The following is a 23,203-nucleotide window of genomic DNA, read 5'->3' on the forward strand; positions in this document are numbered from 1 at the left end:
TTGCGCTTTGGGTTGCGAGAGCAAGCAGCGTATAGACATCTGTAACTCAAGTTTCTTCACCGACACCAGCGCTCGATTCCTCCTCTGGCACATCCGCTTCATGTGGGTGGGCGTTTCCACTGCTGCCCTGCGGGATCACGTTTGCACTGTTCGTGGGAAGCCTTGTTTGCGATGGCTGCAGCTTTGCCAGTGCCGAAAAGGAACGCTTGGCATTACCGTTGTATTGATGGCTGCCATTACAGCAACGGAAAAACAAATGGACTGACACTACGAGTGAAACTCTACCACTTACTGAAGAAATGGTGTGAGAAAAACCGACGACGCTTAAACTCTGCTGTCGCTTTGCAGAGCTACGACGACGCCTCCCGGTGGTGCCTTGGTTTCATATTGTACTTCCTAATAGATGTCTAAAATCTGACGTGACATGTATCTGGCTCCCTCAATCGTCTCTGCTCCATGCAGACAGAAAAATCATGGCCTTCGAGATCTGCATGTGTAATCTAGAGGGCGCCACCACTGGGGTGTGGATTTGAATCTATTGGAACACCATGACACTGCCCATTGTGAACTCGTGGAAACATTTTTTGCACGCAGTGGAGGACAAAACAGAAATGAAACATTTATGACACTGTTGCAGAAATTTTCCCCAGAATTTCGTTCGTGTTTTCTTGTAAGCGATAGGTGACGTAATTTACTGATAACTTTTGGTACTGGCTAATGCGGTCCCGCAAGCAAATTTTCGGGCAATAAAGGTAAAGCTACGCAAGTAAACCACGCGCTCAAGTGAGAGTGCTCCTGAAAAAAAAAAAAAAATCCCACATTCTTGTTCGAACAGGAAACAAACAGGAAAGTAAGAAAAAGTACACCAGTGAGGGTGAAACGTGATTGAACATTCATCTCTCCGCCGCGTTTCCGCCAGGGCGAATACGCCGCACGTAGCATCTACGTTGATGCAGTTGTGTCACGTAGTATCTTTCCCCAGAGGGGGCCGGGGGTGGAAGAGTGTATTAATCATTGTGTCCAGCGGGATCTTCGGCAGTACGCACTAATGCTTCACAAAAGTTTCGGGTATAGTTGCGCTGACAAGGCATATATAAAATCCCTTGTAACAAAGTCAGCACCACAAGTGGAGCGCGCAGAGCCAGTGGCGTAGCTAGGTCGTCTGCCACCCGGGGCCCTTAGCTCTTCTGTCCCCCCCCCCCCCCCCCCCCGGTTGTAGTCGATGAAGGGGAGAATATCTACAATTTTCGGGTGTCTTCAGACGTATATGACACCCCCCCCCCCCCTACTGGCCCGGTGCTCACGGCCCCCCCGGCCCCCCCTGTTGCTACGCCACTGCGCAGAGCCCGATTCCTCGTAGATTGCCCACGCACGTTCTGAAGCGCGCACCTTCGCTGGTTCAAATCTGGCGCGACATTCTGTGGGTGTTCGACATTCTGCGGGTGTTCTGTGCTTGCACCCCGCAAACGGGGGCGCGCAATTTAAATTCAACGTGAAGAGCCAGTAATGAATAAAATGTATTCTGTTAAAAGAAAAAAAAAACATAACTGTGTACTGAAGTTGTTTTAAAGTAAATATATGTAAGCATGAGAAAGGATTAGACATCTTTTTTTTTTTTTCAAGTGCAGCGCCAGAAGCGAAAGGTGACGCCACCATGCAACGGTGCCACTTCGCGCTGTTTTCTGTCGATTTTGAAACTTTCGGCAGCGGCGGCGGCGGTTCGTTCGTGCTTTCGCTTGCTTAAATGGTTCTTTATGCTTAAGGTGCTTCGCGTTTTTGAGTGGAGAACGTGAAATCGTGCTTGCAAGAACGGCCGCAACAACACCGCTTTATTTCGGCTCGGTAAGCGATATTATTATATGATTGAAGGGTTCCTACTTTGCTGGAAATCATTTGCACGATTTTAACGGCACTTAACGTTTCGGATTGTCGCGTCCATGTAGTTGTTGACGGAGCCTTTTTCGGATTGCAAGTTCTGTTTAGTTTGTTAGCAGCATCCCCCCCCCCCCCCCCCTTGCCTCTTTGCAATTTGAATATGGCACTGGCTTTCAGGCTACGACGGGAACTGGGAAATTCCGTTGCCGACTCGATAAGCGGTTGCGACACTATATTCGTCACCATGCACTATAATCGAACATGATTGCGTATAAAAAATGCTTGTAGGCTGTTACTACCGACGAAAATGTGCGAGACCACAAAACTATCGCATGAGAGTTGCCTCGACACCGTTGGTTGACCTTCGAAAACGGGAAACAAACTGCTAATGGCCCCACATTTAGCGCATGAAAGTGTGTCCACTCCCTAGTCTACATGAAGGCAATCAAATAACACCATCGCCAGGCACCAAGCAAGTGCGGTCACCGAAGATAACGGCCGCCTGCAGCTGAGGGCTCTTTTGTACACTGATGCCAGTAAAGAGCAGAACATTATGATGTCGTTTCAAGGGAAGCCACAAGGGAGTAAAAACAAGATGATCAGCAGCTCATACGCATACATTTGCAACATTTCATGAAAATTGAGCATTTAAAGCAGTTCACAAATCTGACGGGCACTGCGTGCTATCTTGAGTGCCAAAAAAATATTGTTTTTACTCATTAGCTAAATGAAACTTGCAATTTCAATGTACCTGTGTGAAATGTAAAAAGCCTGTGTGCTTCATGGTGAACTTTAAATTACTTTTGCATGTATTGTTTTGGTTGAATGAGTATAATTTATTCAAAAGAATCTTTGAGTAAAATAATCTTCCCTCCTCATTACATGTCCTGCCCATGCCCATTTATTTTTCTTGATTTCAACTAAGGTGTCATTAACTCGCGTTTGTTCCCTCATCCAATCTGCTCTTTTTTTATCCCCTAACGTTGCACCTATCATTCTTTCCATAGCTCGTTGAGTCGTCCTCAATTTAAGTAGAACCCTTTTCGTAAGCCTCCAGGTTTCTGCCCCGTACGTGAGTACTGTCAGTTGTCAATAACTGTCAGTTGGCCTTTATTCTGTTTTCACTGAATGGTTTGTGCACTGCACTAACTCGTGACTGTCAAGACACCTGTGTCGCTTGCAGCGAAGTCAGAGAGTAGTGTGAAGTCAATGTAGTCTGCATCATGTTCTTTTTTTTTTGTTCTGAGCATGTTAATTCCTTTTTTTCTTTTTTTCAGAGCGCCTGTCTTCACTGGAGGTCGCATTTGAAATTCTGTGTAAGCTATCGCTGTTCGTACATATAACATTGTCCCTTTCTCACTGCCAGAGGAAAACCTTGGCTGAGGCAACATATAGTTGTCATGGAATATGAGCTTGAAGTAATGTAGGATTAATATGGCTGCAGAGAGAAAGCAATGACAATAAATTTATGACAAGAAACAAGGCTAAAACAAGGTCCATTTTGTTTGTTGAATAGAGTGCTATCACACTTAAAACTGTCCTTTACATAAGCTAGTGCAGCTTCATGCTGTTAATAGCCAGTGTGCTATTATTTTCCTATTCTAACTTTAGTTGTTTGGGCAATTACGCAAATTTCAGAGGTGGCTAGGAAAACCCAACGTGAGCTAATGTGCTGTCACTCACTATCAAAACAGTGGCAGACCGGCTGACAAAACTGTTGCGTGAGCGTCATCTACGACTCAAAAGTAAATGTGATCCATTTTATAACGTTGATTGCATATAATTCTTACTGTGTTTTGTGGCTTATATGGAAGTGAGCTATGCTTGCATTTATTGTTGGGGAACCTCTATTTAATTTAGTTATAAATGTAAGTCTGGACTCTAATTTTCCAAATTGCAATGTTTAAGTGCTGTCATCTTCAGAGGGCGTTTTATGTTGTGATATTCGTCAATAAGTAAGATGACCTATCCCTTTTGAAATTTACAATATCTAGTGTGAATTTCGCATCAAAACAACGATGATAAGGTTGTATGTCATAGCTTGTGCTGACGAGAGAGTACTTAGTTTTTTTTTACGAGTATACCACAATATTTGTTTTGTTTTTGCACCAGGAATGGATAGCTGTGAACTCAGTAATTATGCTATGGAGCCTCTATTACTTGCTTAATAATACAGAAGTAATAATACATTACCGTTTAATGTGACAACTCTAAATATGCACAAATTGTAGTGTGGCTTTGGACATGAAACGCTAGTCTATTCATGTCACCAGTACTTAATGTGGTGGTCTCATGGTACCAGACACAACTGACACACATGCTATGACCATGCTGTGAAAACAGATAATTCAACAGTCGACAGAATAATGGGAGAGAATCCTCCTGCATTTTATATCCCCACCATTGAGCCAACTGTCTCGTGCTTATCTATTAAGTGGAATGGTGAAAGCCTAATTCTTTATTGAAGTGAAATAAAACACTTGCTTCGCTGCAACTATTTATGGTCAAGTTTCACTTCAGTTGGGATTGAAATTTTATGAGTAAAACGGACTCGGCAGTGAAATGCACCATACCATGGACTTTAGAAGAGTGTAATGCTCAGACTCCAAACAATTTGTCCATGTCTCTTGCACAACTCATCGCTTCCGCCAATGAGAAGACTCTTGAAGAACAGCAGACTCACCGGTGGTATCAAGTACGATGCCATTTTGAAAACATCGCATGACGAAGACCTTGTTTGCATCTCTGATTTTCTTGCAGAGTAACACAACCCTGTGTGCTCCGTGTACCTTGGTGTCCAACTGCTGCTTTTTTTTTTAAGTTGTATCCTACTATACATGCATTAATTGATTTTAAAGAAGAGTAATAATTTTGCTGCACAATTTGTTTTACGCTGTTGATGTCTTGTTTTAACTCATGCAGAATACTAGAAACCATTGAGCCCGCCAATCCCCGTGTAAGCAGCTGCATCTTTACCTGAGGTGGAACGAAGGAGGAACTTCCGTAGCTGTGATCTCATCCACCAACTTTCTGCACAGGAGTCTCAGTTCGTAAAAGATTGCAACAAAACATTCCAGGGTAAAAATCAAGCCTTTCCGGTCAGAAGAAATGTTAAACCTCCTAATCGAAACATGGCTCCAGGACCCACAACTGGTAGGCCAGCCACAGTTCAGTTGTAATTTCAATTGGTGACTTTTAAAAGCACCACAAATCAGTATTGTGTGTGTGAATGATCTGACAATAGTATAGTCTTTGCAGACATGACTTAGGCAAACTACGTCTTTTAGCACATTCGTTACTGGAAAGATACATTCAAAAGAGCATTGTGAAGGTGCCTTTGCTGCTTTTAAGCTTAAAATTCTGTTCAAGTCTTAGCCTGTTCTTTCTCTGCACTGCTGCTTTATATAAAAATAAAATCTACTACATTTAATGATGCTCTCAAATAAAGCTCACTTGTCACTGTACCCATTTTGTAAACATTTGAATTACCATTTTAATGACAATTTTTAATTCTTGGCGCATTGATAATTAAGATTTCTAAATTCTCTGTAAAGAAGTTGCATTTACTAACGACCTGCTCTATTATTCGTATTAAAAGCAACCTTACTGAATCACATGTGTATTTATGAATTAAACTGGATTCCTTTACTGCTCCCTAATTAACCCTATAACGCCCTATGTATAGTATGTGCTACGCTAGATTTGATACCTTACAATTCTGATTTAGGCATGGCAAACAAACACAGCCTACAGCAGTGTTGATATGCCGACGTAAGTTTTCAGTTGACATTTCAGCAAAACAAATGACTAATTAAGAAATTACTGAATTATGTTTTACGTCAAAACCCATTTGAGTGGTTTTTTTTAGTGCGAAGGTATTCTCCAAGGTCAGAAATAAGCAAATAAGAAATAAGCAAGCAAATTGCTGTAATTTTCCTTGGTGGGCAACTGTGCTTGGGCATTACAGTGTTAAGCATCTGAGCAGTTATGCAAGGTTTTGTCTGTGTGGAGATAGGAAACAGCCTTTCTGCATGCTGCTTTACCTTGCTTAATATGCATTCTCCACACACTTCCACTCAGTTCTGCTGCCATTAGTACTATTTGCAACCGTTTAGAGTGCAGTTTACCTGAAGTGATAATGGTAATTATTGGCTGTATTCGGTCGTGGAAAAGGTACATGTATTTTCTGCACATGGATCCATGCATTTTGGTACCAGTGCAAGTCTGCTGGCACATAAGATGCACATACAGTGGAACCTACTCATGGCCTGTGAAACAACGTAAATAGAATGTTACATTTGTTGCACTATGTCAGACAGACATGCTTCTTAAGTGTACGGCTATAGCCGGCATGCATGTTATGGCATGCTAACACTGACCCACTAGTATCACAAAAGTGGTCCTTACCGACTGAAAATATATAACTATATGCAGGTATAGTGCTCGAAGATTGAGAATGGCTGAACAAGATGAGTGGACTGCAATGCATTGTGTGCACTCAGTGTGTGCTTAGGCTGAACTGCTACACTTGTTTAAGCTGTATCTTAAATTCTTAAAAATAAAGAGGCATGTGTAATGTTGCTTGTCCTGCTGTACGATATGCTTGGGGGCAGTGTCATACTTTGTATTAAAACCTCCAATGTTTCATTACCAACTTTGGGACACATTAAAGTTGGTTAGTGCTGATACCATTTGATCAATAGAAATGCATATACATGCACGAGCTTAGGCAAAAAGTGCTGTCTTGCAGTTTACATGGGGCAGTTTACAAGCAGTGGGAGAACAATACACGAAGCACAAATACATTTATTTGTGAACGTTGGGGTAATTATTTTGGTACTGGTGCTTTGTATTGACAAAAAGTATTTTGTTGCATGTATTACTTCTTTAAATAATTATCAATTTGATATTTGTGCAATATTACAGTGACATGAAATCAAAAGCTTTATAACAGCTCATTTGGTTGGGAATTAACTTGGCACAAGAAAAGCACTGACCACAGTCTATGTCATAATTGTACTGTGGTTGTTGCCTTTATTGCACTTTTGTAGTCACATGTAAAATAAGAATTCCATCTTCTGGGATCATAAACATAGTAAGCAGACTTAATTATATCTCCTACAAAGCTGGAACAAGCCTGGACATTGAATGTCTACATCACAGCTACTGCAGTGCTTCCGAAGGTGGCTGCTGGCCATAAGCAGAGGAAGCCTTAGCTGAGCTACCAGCTGGCTTGTAGAGGTCTAGTTCTGGAGCACAGCTTACAAAAGACGGCCACTAGCCATGCCTTAGCTAGACCAAGCAGGAAGGTAGGCGTCTACTAGCTAGCTGCGTGCTTCCTGGGTTCACGTAAGGACCCTTGTGCTCGTCCCATTTACTCGCGCAGTAACTGTGTCACTTTGCCGCTTTGCGACACCCGCCTTTGTGTCAAGTTCGCTGCTTACTAGCAGCCTCTTGGGCACGATCGCCGCTATTACTCGCCGGCCATTTCCTATCTTTCCTCCTGCTACACCGGTTGTCAGCACATGCCTTACTGGTGTGAAGAAGTACACAAAAAGGACCGAGCGCAAGAGCAGACGACATTGCGGCGGTCCTCAACAAGAGAAAAAGAAAGAGGAAGGAGGCGGTGCAGCGCATGAAGGAGCTCGCACAACGGAGATCGTTCGGAACGCCAACGCGACTAGGGCCACCGGGGCTTCGGAACCGACATCTCCTGGCGAGGTACACCTGACCGGGCGTCCGTCTCCGGGACTGGGAACGCCTCAGGTCGCCGCCTTGCACGAGACCCCGGAACGGCCTGCTGCAGCCTCGAACCCGCTTCTACGCGCGAGGTTCGGGTGACCGGGCGTCCGTCATCGGAACGAGCGCCTGGGGCCTGCTCGAGACTTCAGAGTGGCCTGTTCGCGGCCACGGAGCTGCGGGCCGTCCACCTTTTCCTGCCCCGTGCTGCTGCGTCAGCTCTAACACCACGCCGGTCATCACTCGACGAACAGGCGTTTCACGTCAAGGACTCTGCGTGTCACCGCACTCCAGACTTGACCACAACCTCGTGAGACTGCATTGTTTCTTGCTTACGAACGGCCTTGTATGTGTGGTTCTGGGTTAAGATTTTTTTTTCGTGTTCACGTGCCGTTTAATATAATTGTGTGTTTGCTCATCATGCACCGTCTCCTCCATCTTCCTCGCGTCACACGCTTTGCAACGTGACGATCCTAACAACATCACAACTGGTTTGCTTTCCCTCCTCATAGAAGGTGCCTCATTGAAAAATCTATGGGAAATTAGACGTATACAGCTCCGCTGTGAAATGTGGCGGTTTTGGCCTGAAGGGTGATGAGCACTGATTGTGATAGCAAGTGCATTGTGCCTGAACTCCTAAAGCCCCTAGATACTATTTCTTAAATTTTTTTTCTAGAAAAGCAACTGCGCCAGTAAAATGACATAACGTTCAGCTTTCTACACTGATACTGCTTTACTCTGTTAATATTTATTTTAGTTTGAGAAGATTCAGATGAAAGCCATGTGCCATGAATATTATGTTCCATGACATCTTTTTGCAGGCTGCCATTCTGAAAATTCTGTGGAATAATTTAGTTGAGAACATAAGACCCGCTTCGAACTACGTGGCGTTTGGCATATACAGCATTTATGTATATGGGGCATACATACGTATACATAAATATATGCGGAGCTCCACAATAATGCTCATGACGACGGCGAGAATTTGCTTGGGGTTTAACGCAACAAGTGTTACTCAGCGCCTTCTAAAATATTTCTTTCCTACAATCATTGTGGCCTGGTTTTTTAAGGCGAAAGCCTTAGATCTCTATGTTTCAAGGTTGCATTGTTAGGTACAGCAAATATCACGTGACCCAAGGAAGGCCAGAAGCGAACTGGAGCCTATCCAGCCATGATAAGAGATGATAAATGATTAGCAAAGCTTGATCATTGATTAGTGCCTTGATTAAGGTTGATTAGGGTAGAGTAAGGAGGATTGAAGTGGATTAAGGATAATTAGGTGGATTAAGGTGAATTACAGTAGGCTTTACAGGGCTTTTGCATTCCCGTCTTAGGCGAAAGCTAGACAACTGGGTCTTTTTCTTGTTTTGGACAGAATGTTACTTTATAATGCCACAAGATATCGACACTATAAGTACACAAATTACTTTTGCCCCAGCTTGCTTTGCAGTGCTCGGTAATTTGCCAGTTAAAGGCAGTTGAATCTCCCGATTGTCATCGCCTGTAGTGTAGTTAAATGACTTCAACGAATAAAGTGAACAGCGTGATGGATAAGATGAGTGCGACCATTGCGATGGAATTCGGTTCCTATGTAGTAACAGGAAGCTCACACAAGCAGCACTCGAGAAACTGAGGGCAGCGTGCGTGGAGGTGTGTTATAGGTGGTATTTTGGTGATAAGCTGTTGAGTGGAGTGACGCCACCATTTTCATCTGGTTTTCATCCAGTTTTCGTCTGTCATATATAGTCCGGTTCTTTTTTTTGCTTTAAAATCTGATTATCAGTGATTATAAAATAAGCACCGTCATTAGAATATACAACTTAATGATTTGCATGGTTCTTTAGCTATTCTTATCGATAAATTTTGTAGCTTACCTCGTCTTACCGGCTTCATGTTAGGAGTCAGCCTAAGATTGTTCTTTTTTTTTCAGCATAGTACGTCATTTTCGGCTATGATGGTGAAAGTGGACGGTGTGGTCTAGCAGCGCAGCCTGTGTGAGAGCCCGTAGCCCGCTGTATGACCACCGCGTCGCTGTCGAATAATCATCAGACAAGCAACAAACAGATCCCTAGTATATTTGTGAAGGGTGCGAGGACTCGTTTATCCAGCTTCGCTGACCTTGGTCTATCAGTTGCCCAGATTGCTACACATCTGCGACACATTTTTAAAGTGTGAGCTTTCTTTCCTGGCTCGTTGCTCGGTTTTGCGCCGTCTGCCGTGGTGCGCCGATCTCGAACATAGTGCATGTCTACTATTCCCATGAATATGTGCCGCTGGGTGTGTGCCATCGTCATCATCCGATTCTCGTCAGTCGTCGTTACGCCATGGTCGTGATACGGTCGCCATATACTAGAGTCGTCGCATCGCATTGTCATGCCGTTGTCGTGCCATAGACATTCTGTCATCACTCCATCGTGTTTGTGTCGGTGTCGGTCGTAGTGCCATCAGCCTCATTGTGTCGTCGCGTCATACAGTCGTCATGCAGTTGATATACTGTAGTGATATGCCGTCGTGGTTCCCTCGCTGTCATTCCAGATTCGTCATCAGATTCTCGTCCTGCCGTCGCATTCGCACCGTCGTCGTCACGCTGTCGTCATACAGTGGATGTCGCACAGTTGCCACGCCGTCACCATCATACTCTTTCTCATTCCATGCCGTCAACGTCACGCTGCCATCGTTTTACTGTCTTCATCGTTCCAGAATCGGCATCTTGTGCGCTGTCGTCATAGCGTGCCTTCGGCTGGGCCACTGAATGTTCAGAAAGCCGGCGAGTGCTCGAGCATCGGAGAGAAGCGAAGAGATTAAATGAGAACTCTATAAAACATTTTACATTGTAATGTCATAGAAGAAGCCAGACCTTAATTCAAAGCGTTCTGGCAAGCGCGAGATCAGTAGCGAAAATGCCTGGTGCACACCACAGCTGACGCTTATAAACATTCGTGTTACACACCTGTAGCTGTCCCGTATTTTTTCCTCTTTTTCACTCTCCCTCCCACGTGTAGAGCAGCAAACTGGACAAAGTCTAATTAACCTCCCTGCATTTCCTTCCTCTCTTCTTTTCCTCATTTTTTTCTCTCTCCTTTTTTTAAAATGCGAAGAGCATTCCTTAGATAGAAATAATATTTCAGCCAGTTTATGCATCCAACATTCGATAGCCGCCACCAAGCGAACCTGTTAAAAGACTGAACTTCATCAGCTGCAGTGTTTCACTGGCGTAACCCGCCGTGGTTGCTCAGTGGCTATGGTGTTGGGCTGCTGAGCACGAGGTTGCGGGTTCGAATCCCAGCCACGGCGGCCGCATTTCGATGGGGGCGAAATGCGAAAACACCCGTGTACTTTAAAGAACCCCAGGTGGTCACGTTAAAGGTGAACCCCAAGAACCCCAAGGTGCACGTTAAAGAACCCCAGATGGTCGAAATTTCCAGAGTCCTCCACTACGGCGTGCCTCATAATCAGCAAGTGATTTTGGCAAGTAAAACCCCATAATTAAAATTATTTCACTGGCATAACGGCTTCTGTCGTTTGTGATCTGCCGTGTCTGGTCGCCTAATGACGTGCTTGAAAAAAAATGTGCTAGCTAGCGTGAAGATTCGCTGCTGGAACCTAGCACAGTCTGCTTGGAAACTACACATCAGTGTGGATTAAGCCTGCAGCCTCTCGGCGGGTGCACTAGTGAGTAAAAAAGCATTGCTTCGCATTTTCAAGTTTGAATTTCTTTTGCGTGAAATGCGGATAAAGCAGATTCCTGTAGTCATTTCATAAAAGTGGAAAATAATAATTATTATAAAGGCAATTCAGACAATGCTCTTGTTATTCTGTCACGTTCCTAAAATTCCTAACACATTGTAGAGCATACATAATAAAGAGCTTCGACTGTTTTTGCATAAATGATACACTGCGATAAATGCACTGCATATTAAAACGTACTTCCTGTGATACAGTTAGGTTAATTGCATTTCAGACAGAATAAAATGACTGGTGACACACTACCTAGTTTCTGGCAGAAAACATTGTCATCTAATCGAGTTTTCACTAAGCACAGCCCACACAAAGGCACCAATGAATGAAATTCTCACATGAAACAGTGTTGTTTGTGTTTGTGTGCTTTCCTGTCATGGAGTGTTTTCTGCACCATTCTTAGTCATACATAGATCACAAGCTCACTCACGCTTTATTGAGTCCTTTTTCTTGCGACTCCAGCTTCCAAGATGCTGCTCACGCTTGCTCACCCCTTTGGATTATTGAAGTGTCTCAGGGCGTACAAATCGAACACTGAATGTGTCACCAGTGGCAGTAACATCAAGGGCCAAAGTCCTCACAAGGTATGTTTCTGAACACAAACTAGAACCATGATTTGTTCATTTATTGAACTAACTCTTGCTTCACCATTTTTTGTTTGAATGTTTGTCATGGCTTTATCATTTCTCTTTTCAGGAAGATAGACAAAAGAGAGATTATTCGTCTGCTAGCTGCCCACACCAAGGCCTAACAAGTTAAACTGTCACCATAATGACAACAGGTTCTCTTGAACTATGTGCCTCACCATGAAATGTTTGCAAGTTTACCAGATAGAGGGGTGTGAGCCCTATTAGGAAAGCAGTAGCCTACAGTTTTGCATTGTACCGAGCTGGCATGCTAAAATTTTGTGTACCAGCTGACCTGCTTTTAAGAGAGGTTCATGACAAATGGAGAAGTAACATGTTGAGTCCCCAGTTGTTTCTTTTCAAGTCATTATAGCCATGGCGACCAGAACAGAAACATTATAGCAAGCTCCTACTTGATAATGCACAAACTCTGTCACCTGCTCTTTGAAAATCGGCTTCATAGGCGTTACCACCAAGTATCACACGCTCACTCACAACACTAATTTGTTACATAAAAATGCAGAGAATTTTAAAATGGTCAAACATGCTCAATGCAATTTTGAGGAAGTTGTACTTCATGATTACTGAAACTCGGGCAGTTACTGTTTATTTTATTAATATACGCTTAAGGCCATATAGCATTAGAGAGGAGTTGCTACAAAGTACTAAAGCAAACAAGTTTAATTTAATAATTTTGATTGTACAATTTTATCTAATGTTCTTAGAAAAAGTTTATCGGTGATGGCAACACTGTTTGAGGGAAGGTAGTTCCATTCCCTAGATGTACGTGGGATAATGATTGAAAGACTTCACGTAACATGAATCAATCATACCTTACTGTGATGATTGACACATATTGAAATGCACTGGGGCCAAAGTATGAAGTGAAGTGTTGTGTGATAAAAATTTTACGAAATAGTGAAACACTGGTGACATTACGGCGGTTAGCTAGTTGAATAAGTGCCAAGGGTAGTGTGATTTTCCAAGGATATGTGAGCATACTTATATGTTTATTTAGTTTCCTTGTTTATTCACACAATATTTGCAGAAGTCCTTGTAGAAACTGTTATCTCCGTTACAATCCTTGCTTTCCTACGAGTACTCCATTTGTGTCAAACACTTTACTGCTGGATCTGAACACTAAATGTGTAGCATAAGTATCAAGCAGAAATATGTCCTGTAAAATTAGCACAATGTCACTTTCCCCCTACACTTTGTGCCTCACACCAATGTCTTGTCGAAACAATGGGGCATTGCAGCTAGAGCTTATCTTGCTGGCAGTACATCTTTGACGATCATGTTTTTTTAAAAATCTACCCGAAATCGTTGAACGCAGACACTATACGTATAGTATGAAACACATCAAGCAGCACTTTACTCAACTACAAGTGGGTGGGTAGCACAGCATAAATATCGTCTGAAGTATCGCTCTCCCTGCCATACCGGCATGCCAAACGCGAGGAAGCTTTGCTCGATTTTAGCTTTTAGTTCCATTAAATAGATGGCTATTTTTGTTTCTGTAGGTTGTAAGCTTAGTGACCGACAGCATTCAGTCCATCTGACCTGTACGAAAACTGTGAGCATGTACAGCTTCATTTACCATTCACAATAAACAATGTAAGCTTACTTGTTTCAAGTGTTTATTTTGCCAGTTGAGGCATTTTCGTCACCTAGCAATGTAATAAAGATACCTGTGTCATGTTACGGTACAGTACACACAAATACTGCCTGGAAAGCTGTAACAAAACGCCCAAAACCAGCAAACGAGCAGTGCGATGAGCCCCACCAGGTGCTACCGCAGCGGCCATATTGCTCATTACGTAATAATGATGATAATAGTTTTGATTTTGCCAGTGCCATCTCTCGGTCGTATACTTAAGTTCACAACGCCACCACTACTCTTATTTTCATTGCACTGTGGAAGGTACTGTTCCCCTTCTCTGAGTTTATATAGGTGTTCTGTGGTCTGGCATCGGATGACGCATCGGCAAAAAGATTTTGGAACCTCACATAGCAAGACCGTCCATGTGAAGCAAGGAATTCACTGAACTAATTGAATTGCTCAAGCTAAATTACGTGCAAAAATTGTAAGCTACGCCTTACACACAACCTGCACACATCGCAGCTCTCCGATTGTAATTTGAATATACGAGAAAACTATTCTGTTGCCTGAGAAGTCGAACACCTTTTTCAGCGTTTCTACATTGCACAGACCGGAGACGGCGTCCTCCATTTTCGCACGGCGGCGCCTAAATATCTCGGAGCCCACGGAGCGGCGCGCCCGCTTCCTTGAAAGTAGGGTGCCTCGATGCCAACGGTGGCGCGCTGGCATCGAAGCACCCTACTTGAAAGACTTCCAGCTGGCGCTCGTCCCCGCCGCATCGCGGCCCATGCAAAAGAGGCCGCGTTTCGACCCGAAAGCCCGCCTTCGTGCATAGCGTTCGCCGCGAGCGTTTCCCGGTAAACGTTACGGCTGCATACGCTGCAGTTGCCGGGAAGCGTGAGAAGCAGTGAGGGATCTTTGAATGCTGTTGCGTTCCACTCTTAAATGCGAAGCTTAAAGGGCCCCTGAAACGGTTCGGACAAATTTTGTAGGAGCGTAGGGTACAGCTTAAGTCAACGCCTCCTATAACTATATGCCTGGAACGTCGCTCTCTTTTCCATAGGGAGCTCTCTGCCGAGTGTTGCGACCATGCGCCGCAGGACGGCGCGCGCCACCGTACCGGTCCCCATGGCAACCACTGCCGCGCCGCCGAAAGCTCACGACGCGCCAGCCGCTTGGCTGCCGACGTCGCTCCCGGCTGGCTCCCGGTAGCCGTGCCACCGGCGTGTTTACAAGGGCTGGCCGCAAGAGGCGCTCGCCACCGTACCAAAAGGAGGAGAGTACAGTCGAGGGCAGGGCAGCGCGTTTGCGGCTCACGTTCCAGGCATTGTATATTATAGGAGGCGTTGCTTAAGTAGAACATTCGCACCACAATTTAAGTGAAGCGTTACGTATTAATGGAGCTGCAAGCGATTAGAAGTTACCCTCCTCCCTAGCCATGCTTTTCCTCCTCAACTCGCTCGCCGAGCAAGCGGCGCTAAGCTCCGCCTTCACTGGTTCAGCGTCACAATGCGACGTCACATCGCTCACTTCCGGTTGTTTAGGAGCACGCCCCCTCCCGCGCGAGACCTCTCCGCTAGCCGCTTGGCCGTCGACCGAGAGCTATCGAAGCAGCGTGCGTTGCGAGCATTCTATCGTAGCGCCGAACGTGTCCGGTATTCCGCTAAAAACAGGCAAGCTGGTCATTTCGGCAAATGACTGGAGGCATAAACTCAAGCTAATGAAGGAACTTTAGGGTAGACGTACGTGAGCAGCCTGATCGGTCTGCACGGTCCAGACACTTGCTGGCGCAGCGCTTAACCAGTCAAACAAAGCGGTAATATTGCTCTAACCAAGTGTAAAGCATTTTGAACATTTATAAATCAACGTGTTGATGATTACACTCCTGCGAAAAATACACACCAGCAGCAAAGAATACACTTCGTTGCTGCTACTGTGTATGGTTGAGCTCTGTGCCACCAGGTGGCTGCACCGTGCAGACCGTTCACATTTGTCCTTCTGCTCTTCTCGTGGCTCATCCCGGCACAGTCAAGCGGCCAGACCCTGTCCCCTTGCGCTTGCGTTTGCCCTAATACTGGACTCGCTGTTTGCAGGTCGCTAGGTTTGCAGTCCACAAGGCAACAAAGTCGAATCATAGTGCTCGCGAAAAGACTGAGACCGACTCTGACCGCGGAGCTCTCGTCAAAATGGAGTACGTTGTAACACAAGCAGACGACACTTGCTGTGTGTGGGAAGTGCTGAAGTGTACTAAAAAACTATTCTTGTGTATTCTCTTTAAGTTATTTTCTTTTTACAAAAACAAAGTAACTAACATTCCAACTATTACGAGCATCATTTGTTCACCATAAAGTTGGAAAAATTATCGACCACGCGCCCTGGTCAGCCAATCAGATAGCTCGCCCATGTGACGTAATATGGGTTATTTGCATCATATGGGTAGGGGCGGCTTAAAATTCCGCCGAGCAGTACGCTGCGATCGGCAGCGATGGGTATTTTTAAAACCTTATAATAAATTACACGCTTTACGCAGAGCACTTAGATGCATCAATTAATGATCAGAAGAACCTACTCTAACGACTCAGTACGTTTGTAGAAAATCGCCAAAATCGTTTCAGGGTCCCTTTAAGCGTTCTCCATATTTTTAAAGCGATAGCTTTACTGGCCTCGAACTTGCGATTTCGTCGTGGCGGTGCTCCGAGGAGGCACATGACGTCGCACCGCGTTCCTCGTCGTTGCGCTCACCATCGCTTCGCCAGCTGCGTCGCATGCCTGATAACATGTCGGAGGATTGAAAAGGGGAGCTCGCGTGCGCCGCAACCACAGTTGAGGCGGCAGTATGGGCGGCGACAATTCTGATAAGCCGGAGGAGGCCTGGAATCGACATCACAACGAGATGAAGAGGACACGAATCGCCCAGGAAACAGACAAACAGCGCGCCGAACGACTGGCTAAACGCTGCAACATAGCTAAACAACGAGACTAACCTGGACTTGCAATCAATATTAACTACGACTAACCCTGCCATGCCATAGCTTTCGCTACCTATATCCTGGCATAGCCGAGCTAAGCCACTGCCAATTTTCTTGCCTTGGTGCTAATCACATCAACGTCGATACTCTGAGATGGGTTGCGCAATTTTTTTGCAGTGAAAGCTGTATATGACTAACCTTCCGTAGTTTTTTCGGCGTCCGGCAACAGAAACGGAGAGCGATATTTAAGAAACCCACACGGGTGCGGTGGCGCAAATGTCAATATGCGGAACAGAATATAACGGTCGCCGTGAACAATAGTGTTACGTCTAAGTTATCGCAGTATTAAGCATCAGAGGTATCGGTACAAAAAACAGCTGCGCTATCGATGGGGCGGACACGTATAGTTTGTACACCCGAAGAACAACATGCGTACGAGGAGCGCCGGAGGGAACAGAAACGAGAATGCAAACGGCGCCGGCGCGAAACAACCACCGACGAAGAAAGTTTCCGCGATGCAGAGTGAAAGCGACAATCGCGAGCCCAGGCACCTCCGAACGAGCAACGACGCCAGACTTGCAATGCAGAAAATGAAAAACCATTCCACTATGTAAAGATGGAATGGCAGCGAAAGCACTGCTTTTCGTTTGAGAGCTTTGGTTCTCGTCAGGTTTCGCTGCCATTCCATCTTGAAAGAGTGAAATGTTTCTTGCGTGGCATCGCTGCGCCTCGCGCGGAAGTAAATCATGAAATCTGCGTAGGTTTTCCTGCCAAAAAATCTTGATGTGTATTCTGTACTGAGTGACTGCTGCCGACTTGATGTTGAAAGTCGTTAGCTGTTAATCCTATGGTAACACTGACGCTTCATCGAAAACATATCAAGACGTAACCAGAAATGCAACAACCATTTTTGTAAGGGTTCGCTGGCTATCTCAGACTAATCTGAGTATAATGCTGTGCTATCATACATTGTGGTGGTGCATGCTTGCATGTAAGGTGTCTCGAAATCGGCGTTATCGAAAGATGCCCTCTAAACATCGCCCGTTCAGCCCAAAGCACTCTAGGAGTGCGCTAGGCAAGTGTTAGTTCAACGCTTACTGCGACGGCGGGAAGACGCGGACATGTGAAACAGAATCAAACTTGCGGCGGCAACAAACGTCCTTATTTACGCTTGTAAAGCACTGCCACGCCCTGGGCAAGAAATATGACAAGTTCGAAAGCCTCGTCAAGTTGTCAACTAGAGAAACTGCATTAACATTGTCGTGAGACAGTGGTGGCCTTTGAATGAGTGTAACGTCATCACCATGTAAAAGCAGCTTTTATGCCAAGTTTTTTTAGATTAATACACAAACATATGAAACTTTTTCAAAACGTTGCTCGTAACACTCCAGCCATTTCTTATGAAGACAAAGAATTAATTCTTGAAAAAACAATGCTATACGTCGGGCGTGATGCTTCAAGCACTGGAGTCATTGCACGACGAGAAGGGACAGTGGAATAAAAGCAGACAATGGGCAATGACGCGGACGCTGATTGACAATCACCGGCCCTTCAAGTCCATGAACATGGTTGAGCAGCGAGTGACCGAACACTTTATTCTAAATATCCGGCGATTTGGGTGGGGTGGGACCATAAGCACCTCAGCCGAGGTGACGGCCTCGAGTCCTTGGACACGGGAGGCTTCCTCGGCGTGCTGTACGGCGCACAGTTGATCACTGAGGTCGTGGCTGTGCAGGGCGGCCTCCCAACGCGCCCCTCGGTTCGAGACTGCCACGTCGACCCCGTTCGTGGGGAACTCCTGCTGCTCCCTACCGGTGCATGCCCGGCCACAGCATGTGCTGCAGCGTCGCTCTGGATCCGCACGGTTTACAATCGTCGGACGAATAAATGTCCGGGCAGCAGAGGTGAAGGATAAGCTGTGATAATTACACCGAGTGTTACACCATGCAAGTCAAACTTCGCAAGTAGTCTATATGTCGGTTACATCTATCCGTTCGAAATAAAACTGAATAAAAAGTAAAAGACGAGAGCCCGCACCGCTAGGTACAGACGAACCGTTTTAGTAATCGTTAGGGGCACTCTACACTGGCAACTCGGCCACCTACGCCCTTACAAGTAGCGTGTGCAGTTTAGCTAAGGCAGGTCCATGTTTCAGCATTCAACAGAAGTACTGGATGTATAAGCTCGTCCGTCGCTTGCTTCAAGTCAGTGAGTACGCACGCACACGAAGACACCAGTGTATCGCTAGACCAGATTCTTCACGCGCGTATAGGTTTACCGTGCAGCATTGGACTAACGTGCATGCATCTGACCTACAGAAGATTATACGTCCATTTGATTCACCTGCACTTTTTGAACAAGATATAGCACTAGTCACTGCTAGAGCCCGATGGAACGGTTCAGCATTATCCATATAACCTAATTAACCACTTCGACATGCCGGCACCCGCACGCTACCGCACGTGAATCACTCAGTTCAGTGTTCGTTGAGGACAGCTGCCGGTTCCGCATGAGTTCGATCGGTGAACAAACTTGAAGGTTGCGCGTGCTGCTGGCGGTATACCGTGAGACTGAGCGGCAGTGGATGCATCGCCTTGAATGCCGTACACTTTCACGATTGTAAAAGCCATCCCTAGAGTAGGGGTTGTCTGGGAGAACGTTCTTGCAAGAAGATAGTGGAATGACGTTGCACCAGTACCGTACGTGTCAGTTGGACGAGGTTAACGGGCGCGTCAGTGTTTCAACACATCTGCCACAATCAGGTACCGGCGAATGTGCAGCCAGCACTCGTGGTTCAGTCTGTCGAACTGCGTGACGCCGTCCTCTCGTGCGTGGCACACGACTCGTCTCTGCACGACGCCGACCAAACGCATGAATTCGTGCACGTCGGCGAGGCGTAGACTCCGCAGGCCTTTTCGGATCGAGGCCACGGCTGCGGCCTCGTTGCTCAGTGCCGCCCTGCGTCGAACGTTGTCCACGAGCTTCGGGTGCTCCGAAACGAGCTCCACGGCGCATGCGCAGTAGGGATCCTGGTCTCCCAACACGAACCTGGTCGCTCGCTCAACGAGGCTGCAGTTGCGTCGAACGATGTCCTGGACTGCGAAGCTGTTGGGGTAAGGTTTTAGGCAGAATGGAATTTCGAGGCGAACCAGGCTGTAGTTTTGGTGAAATCGTGGCAAGAGATGGCGCAGGAAGGCTGCTCTGTAATCGTCTGCATCGAGTTTGAGGGTGAGCTCGTGAAGGCGTCGGTTGGCGAAGACGGTGCCAGCGAGCACTTGACAGTCCTTGTCACGTAAATCTACCGACCACTCCAAGGTTATCTTGGTAAGGCTTAGATTCGAGCAGAGTGCCGTGCACATGTCGGAGATAGACTGAGCCAGATTCTCATCGTCCCACTCGTCAATGTAATCATCGATGTCAACATCGATGTCCAGCCGGATTTCCTTAAGCGCGGACGCACTTTTTATGTAAGTGGCCAGCGTTCCGTAACACATTTTGTCCAAGAAATCTACAGTCACGCGAAGTGATGAGATGTAGTTGGAAGCCACAAGGCGATGGAAGAAACGCTGCACAGCGGCTGCGTCTTCGGAGTGCGGTAGATATACAGTGACGGCTGTCACCTCAGGAAAGTCGGAAAGCGTTGGCGTATCTATGTGGTCAACGTAATAGTCCGCGATGCTGCACTTTTGGACCAGTCCGCTCTTCCTTATCGCGCTGCAGACTTCTTCCAGCCTGTCAACGTCCGGAAGATCGCGCAGCGTCACGCTTTGAAGGCACTGCTTGTTCGCGAGAGCTTCAAGTAAGAGACAGCAGTTTTCGGTGGTGGACCACGAGACGTTGAGGTCTAAGTTCTGCAGCGAGTGATTTTCCTTCACCGCCGAGATCCAGGATCGATCGTCGGCGGCCTCTACGTCTTCGTCCCGCTGCTGCTCGTCTAATACGTTGTACATCGCGTCAAGTCGCAGCGTTAAACAGCGCAGTAAGCGGTTGCGCGAGACGACCGTGGCGAACCGCTTGCAGTAACGGCCCTTGCCAAGCCACTGGGCGTATAGTTCTTGCAGCGTCGTCATCGCAGCGATGGCTTCGGCTAGCGCCTGCAACCAGACGAATTCGTTATTGAATTGCGGCCCTCTCAGAGTGAGCTTCCTGAGCGTAGCGTTTTGTTTCAACAGATAATCTTCGAAAGACTGCGACGACCCGTCGCACGGACCGGAAGCGAAGACGCACTGTCCTACGGCGACGTCCGTGATGGTGCGGTTCGTAATGAGAGCTTTGACGAGCTTCTTTGACGTGAACGGGCTCATTTGCAGCTCCGCTACGTCTAGCGACGTGAGTCGGGCATCCCGTTGTGCTATTAAGTGGAAGGGGATCTTCATGCTGTCCAAGGAGTGCGCGTAGCCTTGAGGGAACCGGAATACTCCGCTGCAATCCAGAGAGTAGGCTTTGGCGGCGAACTCGTGGAATAATTCTGGCTGATCGCTCGCGACACCGAAGACGGCAAGGCTCTCCAAACTCGGCGAAGTTTCCAAGGCTTCGGCGAGCGTGCCAGCGTTCGCCACGGCGTAGTTCAACTCCGCAGAGACGATGCATCGGTGCGCTCTGAACAGGCAGCGCAAGAGGGCGATGGCTGCTTCCTGGTCGCTGTGGCATTTTGTGCAATGCGGGAACATCTTGCAAACGCCCGACACCGTCGCGACGCTGACGTCCCCGAGCTGTCTCCGTGGATCTTCTCTGAGCTGAAGGCCCAGGTTCCACAGTACCTTGTTGAAGAGTCTGAGGTGCTGCTGTAGGTGACAGAAGCGGGTCTGGCCCCGCGTGCAGGTAAATATAACTGTCTCGGCGTCAACGTTGTCGCACTTCAGTGAATGCAAGGATAGCGGGAGAACTGCCGATGTCCTCGCCATATGGAAATCCAACGTGCGCTCCTGCTGAGCGTATTTTACTAGTAAATGCGGTGCAGCTGCTTGAAATCGTGGCTTTTTATATTTGGCGACCCTTGAGGCGTCTGCGCGTAACGTGATAGTGAACCGCGCATAATGCAATAATGCGTGCGAACCTTCGTAGTGCGGCCAAACTTAGGAGGCGGGTCACGAGGCCAGTGATAATGTGATAACAGACGTGGCATTTTTTTCTAGACCTCTTCATAATCTGCGAAATACGTGTGGCCGGTTTGCCGTATCTACGCTAGCACGCGTGCTCTGTGTTACGATGTATTTTAAGTGTTTCTGAAGCTGCCTGACGCAGAAACATGATTCACATCGCTACGCATACGCGCCTCTATCGCAACAAGCTGCCTCCCATTGCCTCGGCGCAGGGCGAATATTGTAGAAAAACCGAATATCACCATGCTGTGGGCGAATCGAAATGCCGTTGAGGAGAAGGCAGCTACACGTATATTTGACGAAATAACTTTCAGCAGTATATAGGAAGGTTCTGTAGATATCTGGCGCTGTCTAAACAAGGATGTAATGAAGACTGAACAGTTTAGTTCGATGGGAAACGTTTAAATGAACGATTATTCAGAAATAGTTGCTGTTCTTACTGACGGAGTATTTGTTAGTTGTTTCAGTTTGGTACTAGAACGCAGAATAACGGGCATCGAGTGTGTGACTCACGGAATAACGGCTGTTTTCGAGCATTTGAGTCCCTTAAGTGAATTGTGCTAGACACGAGGTCGCGGGATCGAATCCCGGCCACGGCAGCCGCATTTCGATGGGGGCGAAATGCGAAAACACCCGTGTGCTTAGATTTAGGTGCACGTTAAAGAACCCCAGGTGGTCAAAATTTCCGGAGTCCTCCACTACGGCGTGCCTCATAATCAGAAAGTGGTTTTGGCACGTAAAACCCCAAATATTATTATTGAATTGTGCTAGAGAGAAAGAGAAACGAAAGCGCTTGGACTTATCGGAGGTGAATCCACGATGCACGAACTGAAGACCTTGTGAGGCTCTGTGAAGGACCGCGGCATTGCAATTATTCCTTTCTTTTTCTTTCTCTCTCTTTTCTTATTTTCTTTCTTTTTTTCTTTCTTTCTTTGACAGCGAAGCCGTGTACCTCTACCGTCCAAGGAAATTCTCGAGTCGTTGTGGTAAGCAAAAATCTTTCGATACGTGGGCCGATCCTGTAGCTTGTGCAATCTCGGCTCGACTCGCGTCGGCGGTGGCGCAGGTGCTACCGCCATACCTCTGCCTGTCCCGAAGATAATGCAATGCCGGGCCGAACCGCGGCGGAGCTGAAGCAGGCGTTAAAGGGAAGCTGAAGGGTCTGTCGAATTCAATACGACGCCCATATAGGGTTGCGGCAACCTTATAGACCATGCAGGTAAACTTTTGGGCGGGATTTTTCACTCAGGAGCGACGTAATCGCCTTTTAAAATGGCGCTGACGCTCCGCCCCCCGTTGAGCGCCGCGCGCTGTTGCTGACGCTGACGATGCGAGCGGAGAGCCAGAAGGAAGGAAGGAAATCAACTTTATTCAGGTCCTGCAGGCCACGAGAGCTTTGGGCTCTCATGGAGTGGGCGTCTCCCACGACGGAACCGGGAGGTTGAGTTTCCTGGCGGCGTCGTGGACCTGCTGGACGGCCCAGAGTTGGAGAGCGAGTTCTTCACTCCGGATTGCCTCTTCAAACTTGCGCTTGTCCTGGTCGTAGTTTAC

General features: G+C 46.6%; 1 protein-coding gene and 1 long non-coding RNA gene across 2 annotated transcripts in view; one reads left to right on the forward strand and one right to left on the reverse strand.

Annotated features, from left to right (window-relative positions):
- LOC135913740 (zinc finger protein OZF-like) overlaps positions 1-14,418 on the reverse strand; it is a 269,769-nt gene extending 255,351 nt beyond the window's left edge. The window contains exon 1 of the mRNA XM_070523869.1: positions 14,405-14,418. Coding sequence (XP_070379970.1) covers positions 14,405-14,414 — 10 coding nt within the window. The 5' untranslated portion in view covers positions 14,415-14,418. The remainder of the gene's footprint in view (positions 1-14,404) is intronic.
- LOC135913730 (uncharacterized) lies at positions 1,632-13,604 on the forward strand. The gene is made up of 5 exons (XR_010568098.1): positions 1,632-1,842; positions 3,153-3,191; positions 4,798-5,028; positions 11,815-11,936; positions 12,049-13,604. It is a non-coding gene; the product is annotated as an uncharacterized lncRNA (long non-coding RNA).
- Positions 14,419-23,203: the final 8,785 nt, after the last annotated feature.

This window comes from Dermacentor albipictus, chromosome 8 (assembly GCF_038994185.2).
Source record: "Dermacentor albipictus isolate Rhodes 1998 colony chromosome 8, USDA_Dalb.pri_finalv2, whole genome shotgun sequence".
Lineage (NCBI taxonomy): Eukaryota > Metazoa > Arthropoda > Arachnida > Ixodida > Ixodidae > Dermacentor > Dermacentor albipictus.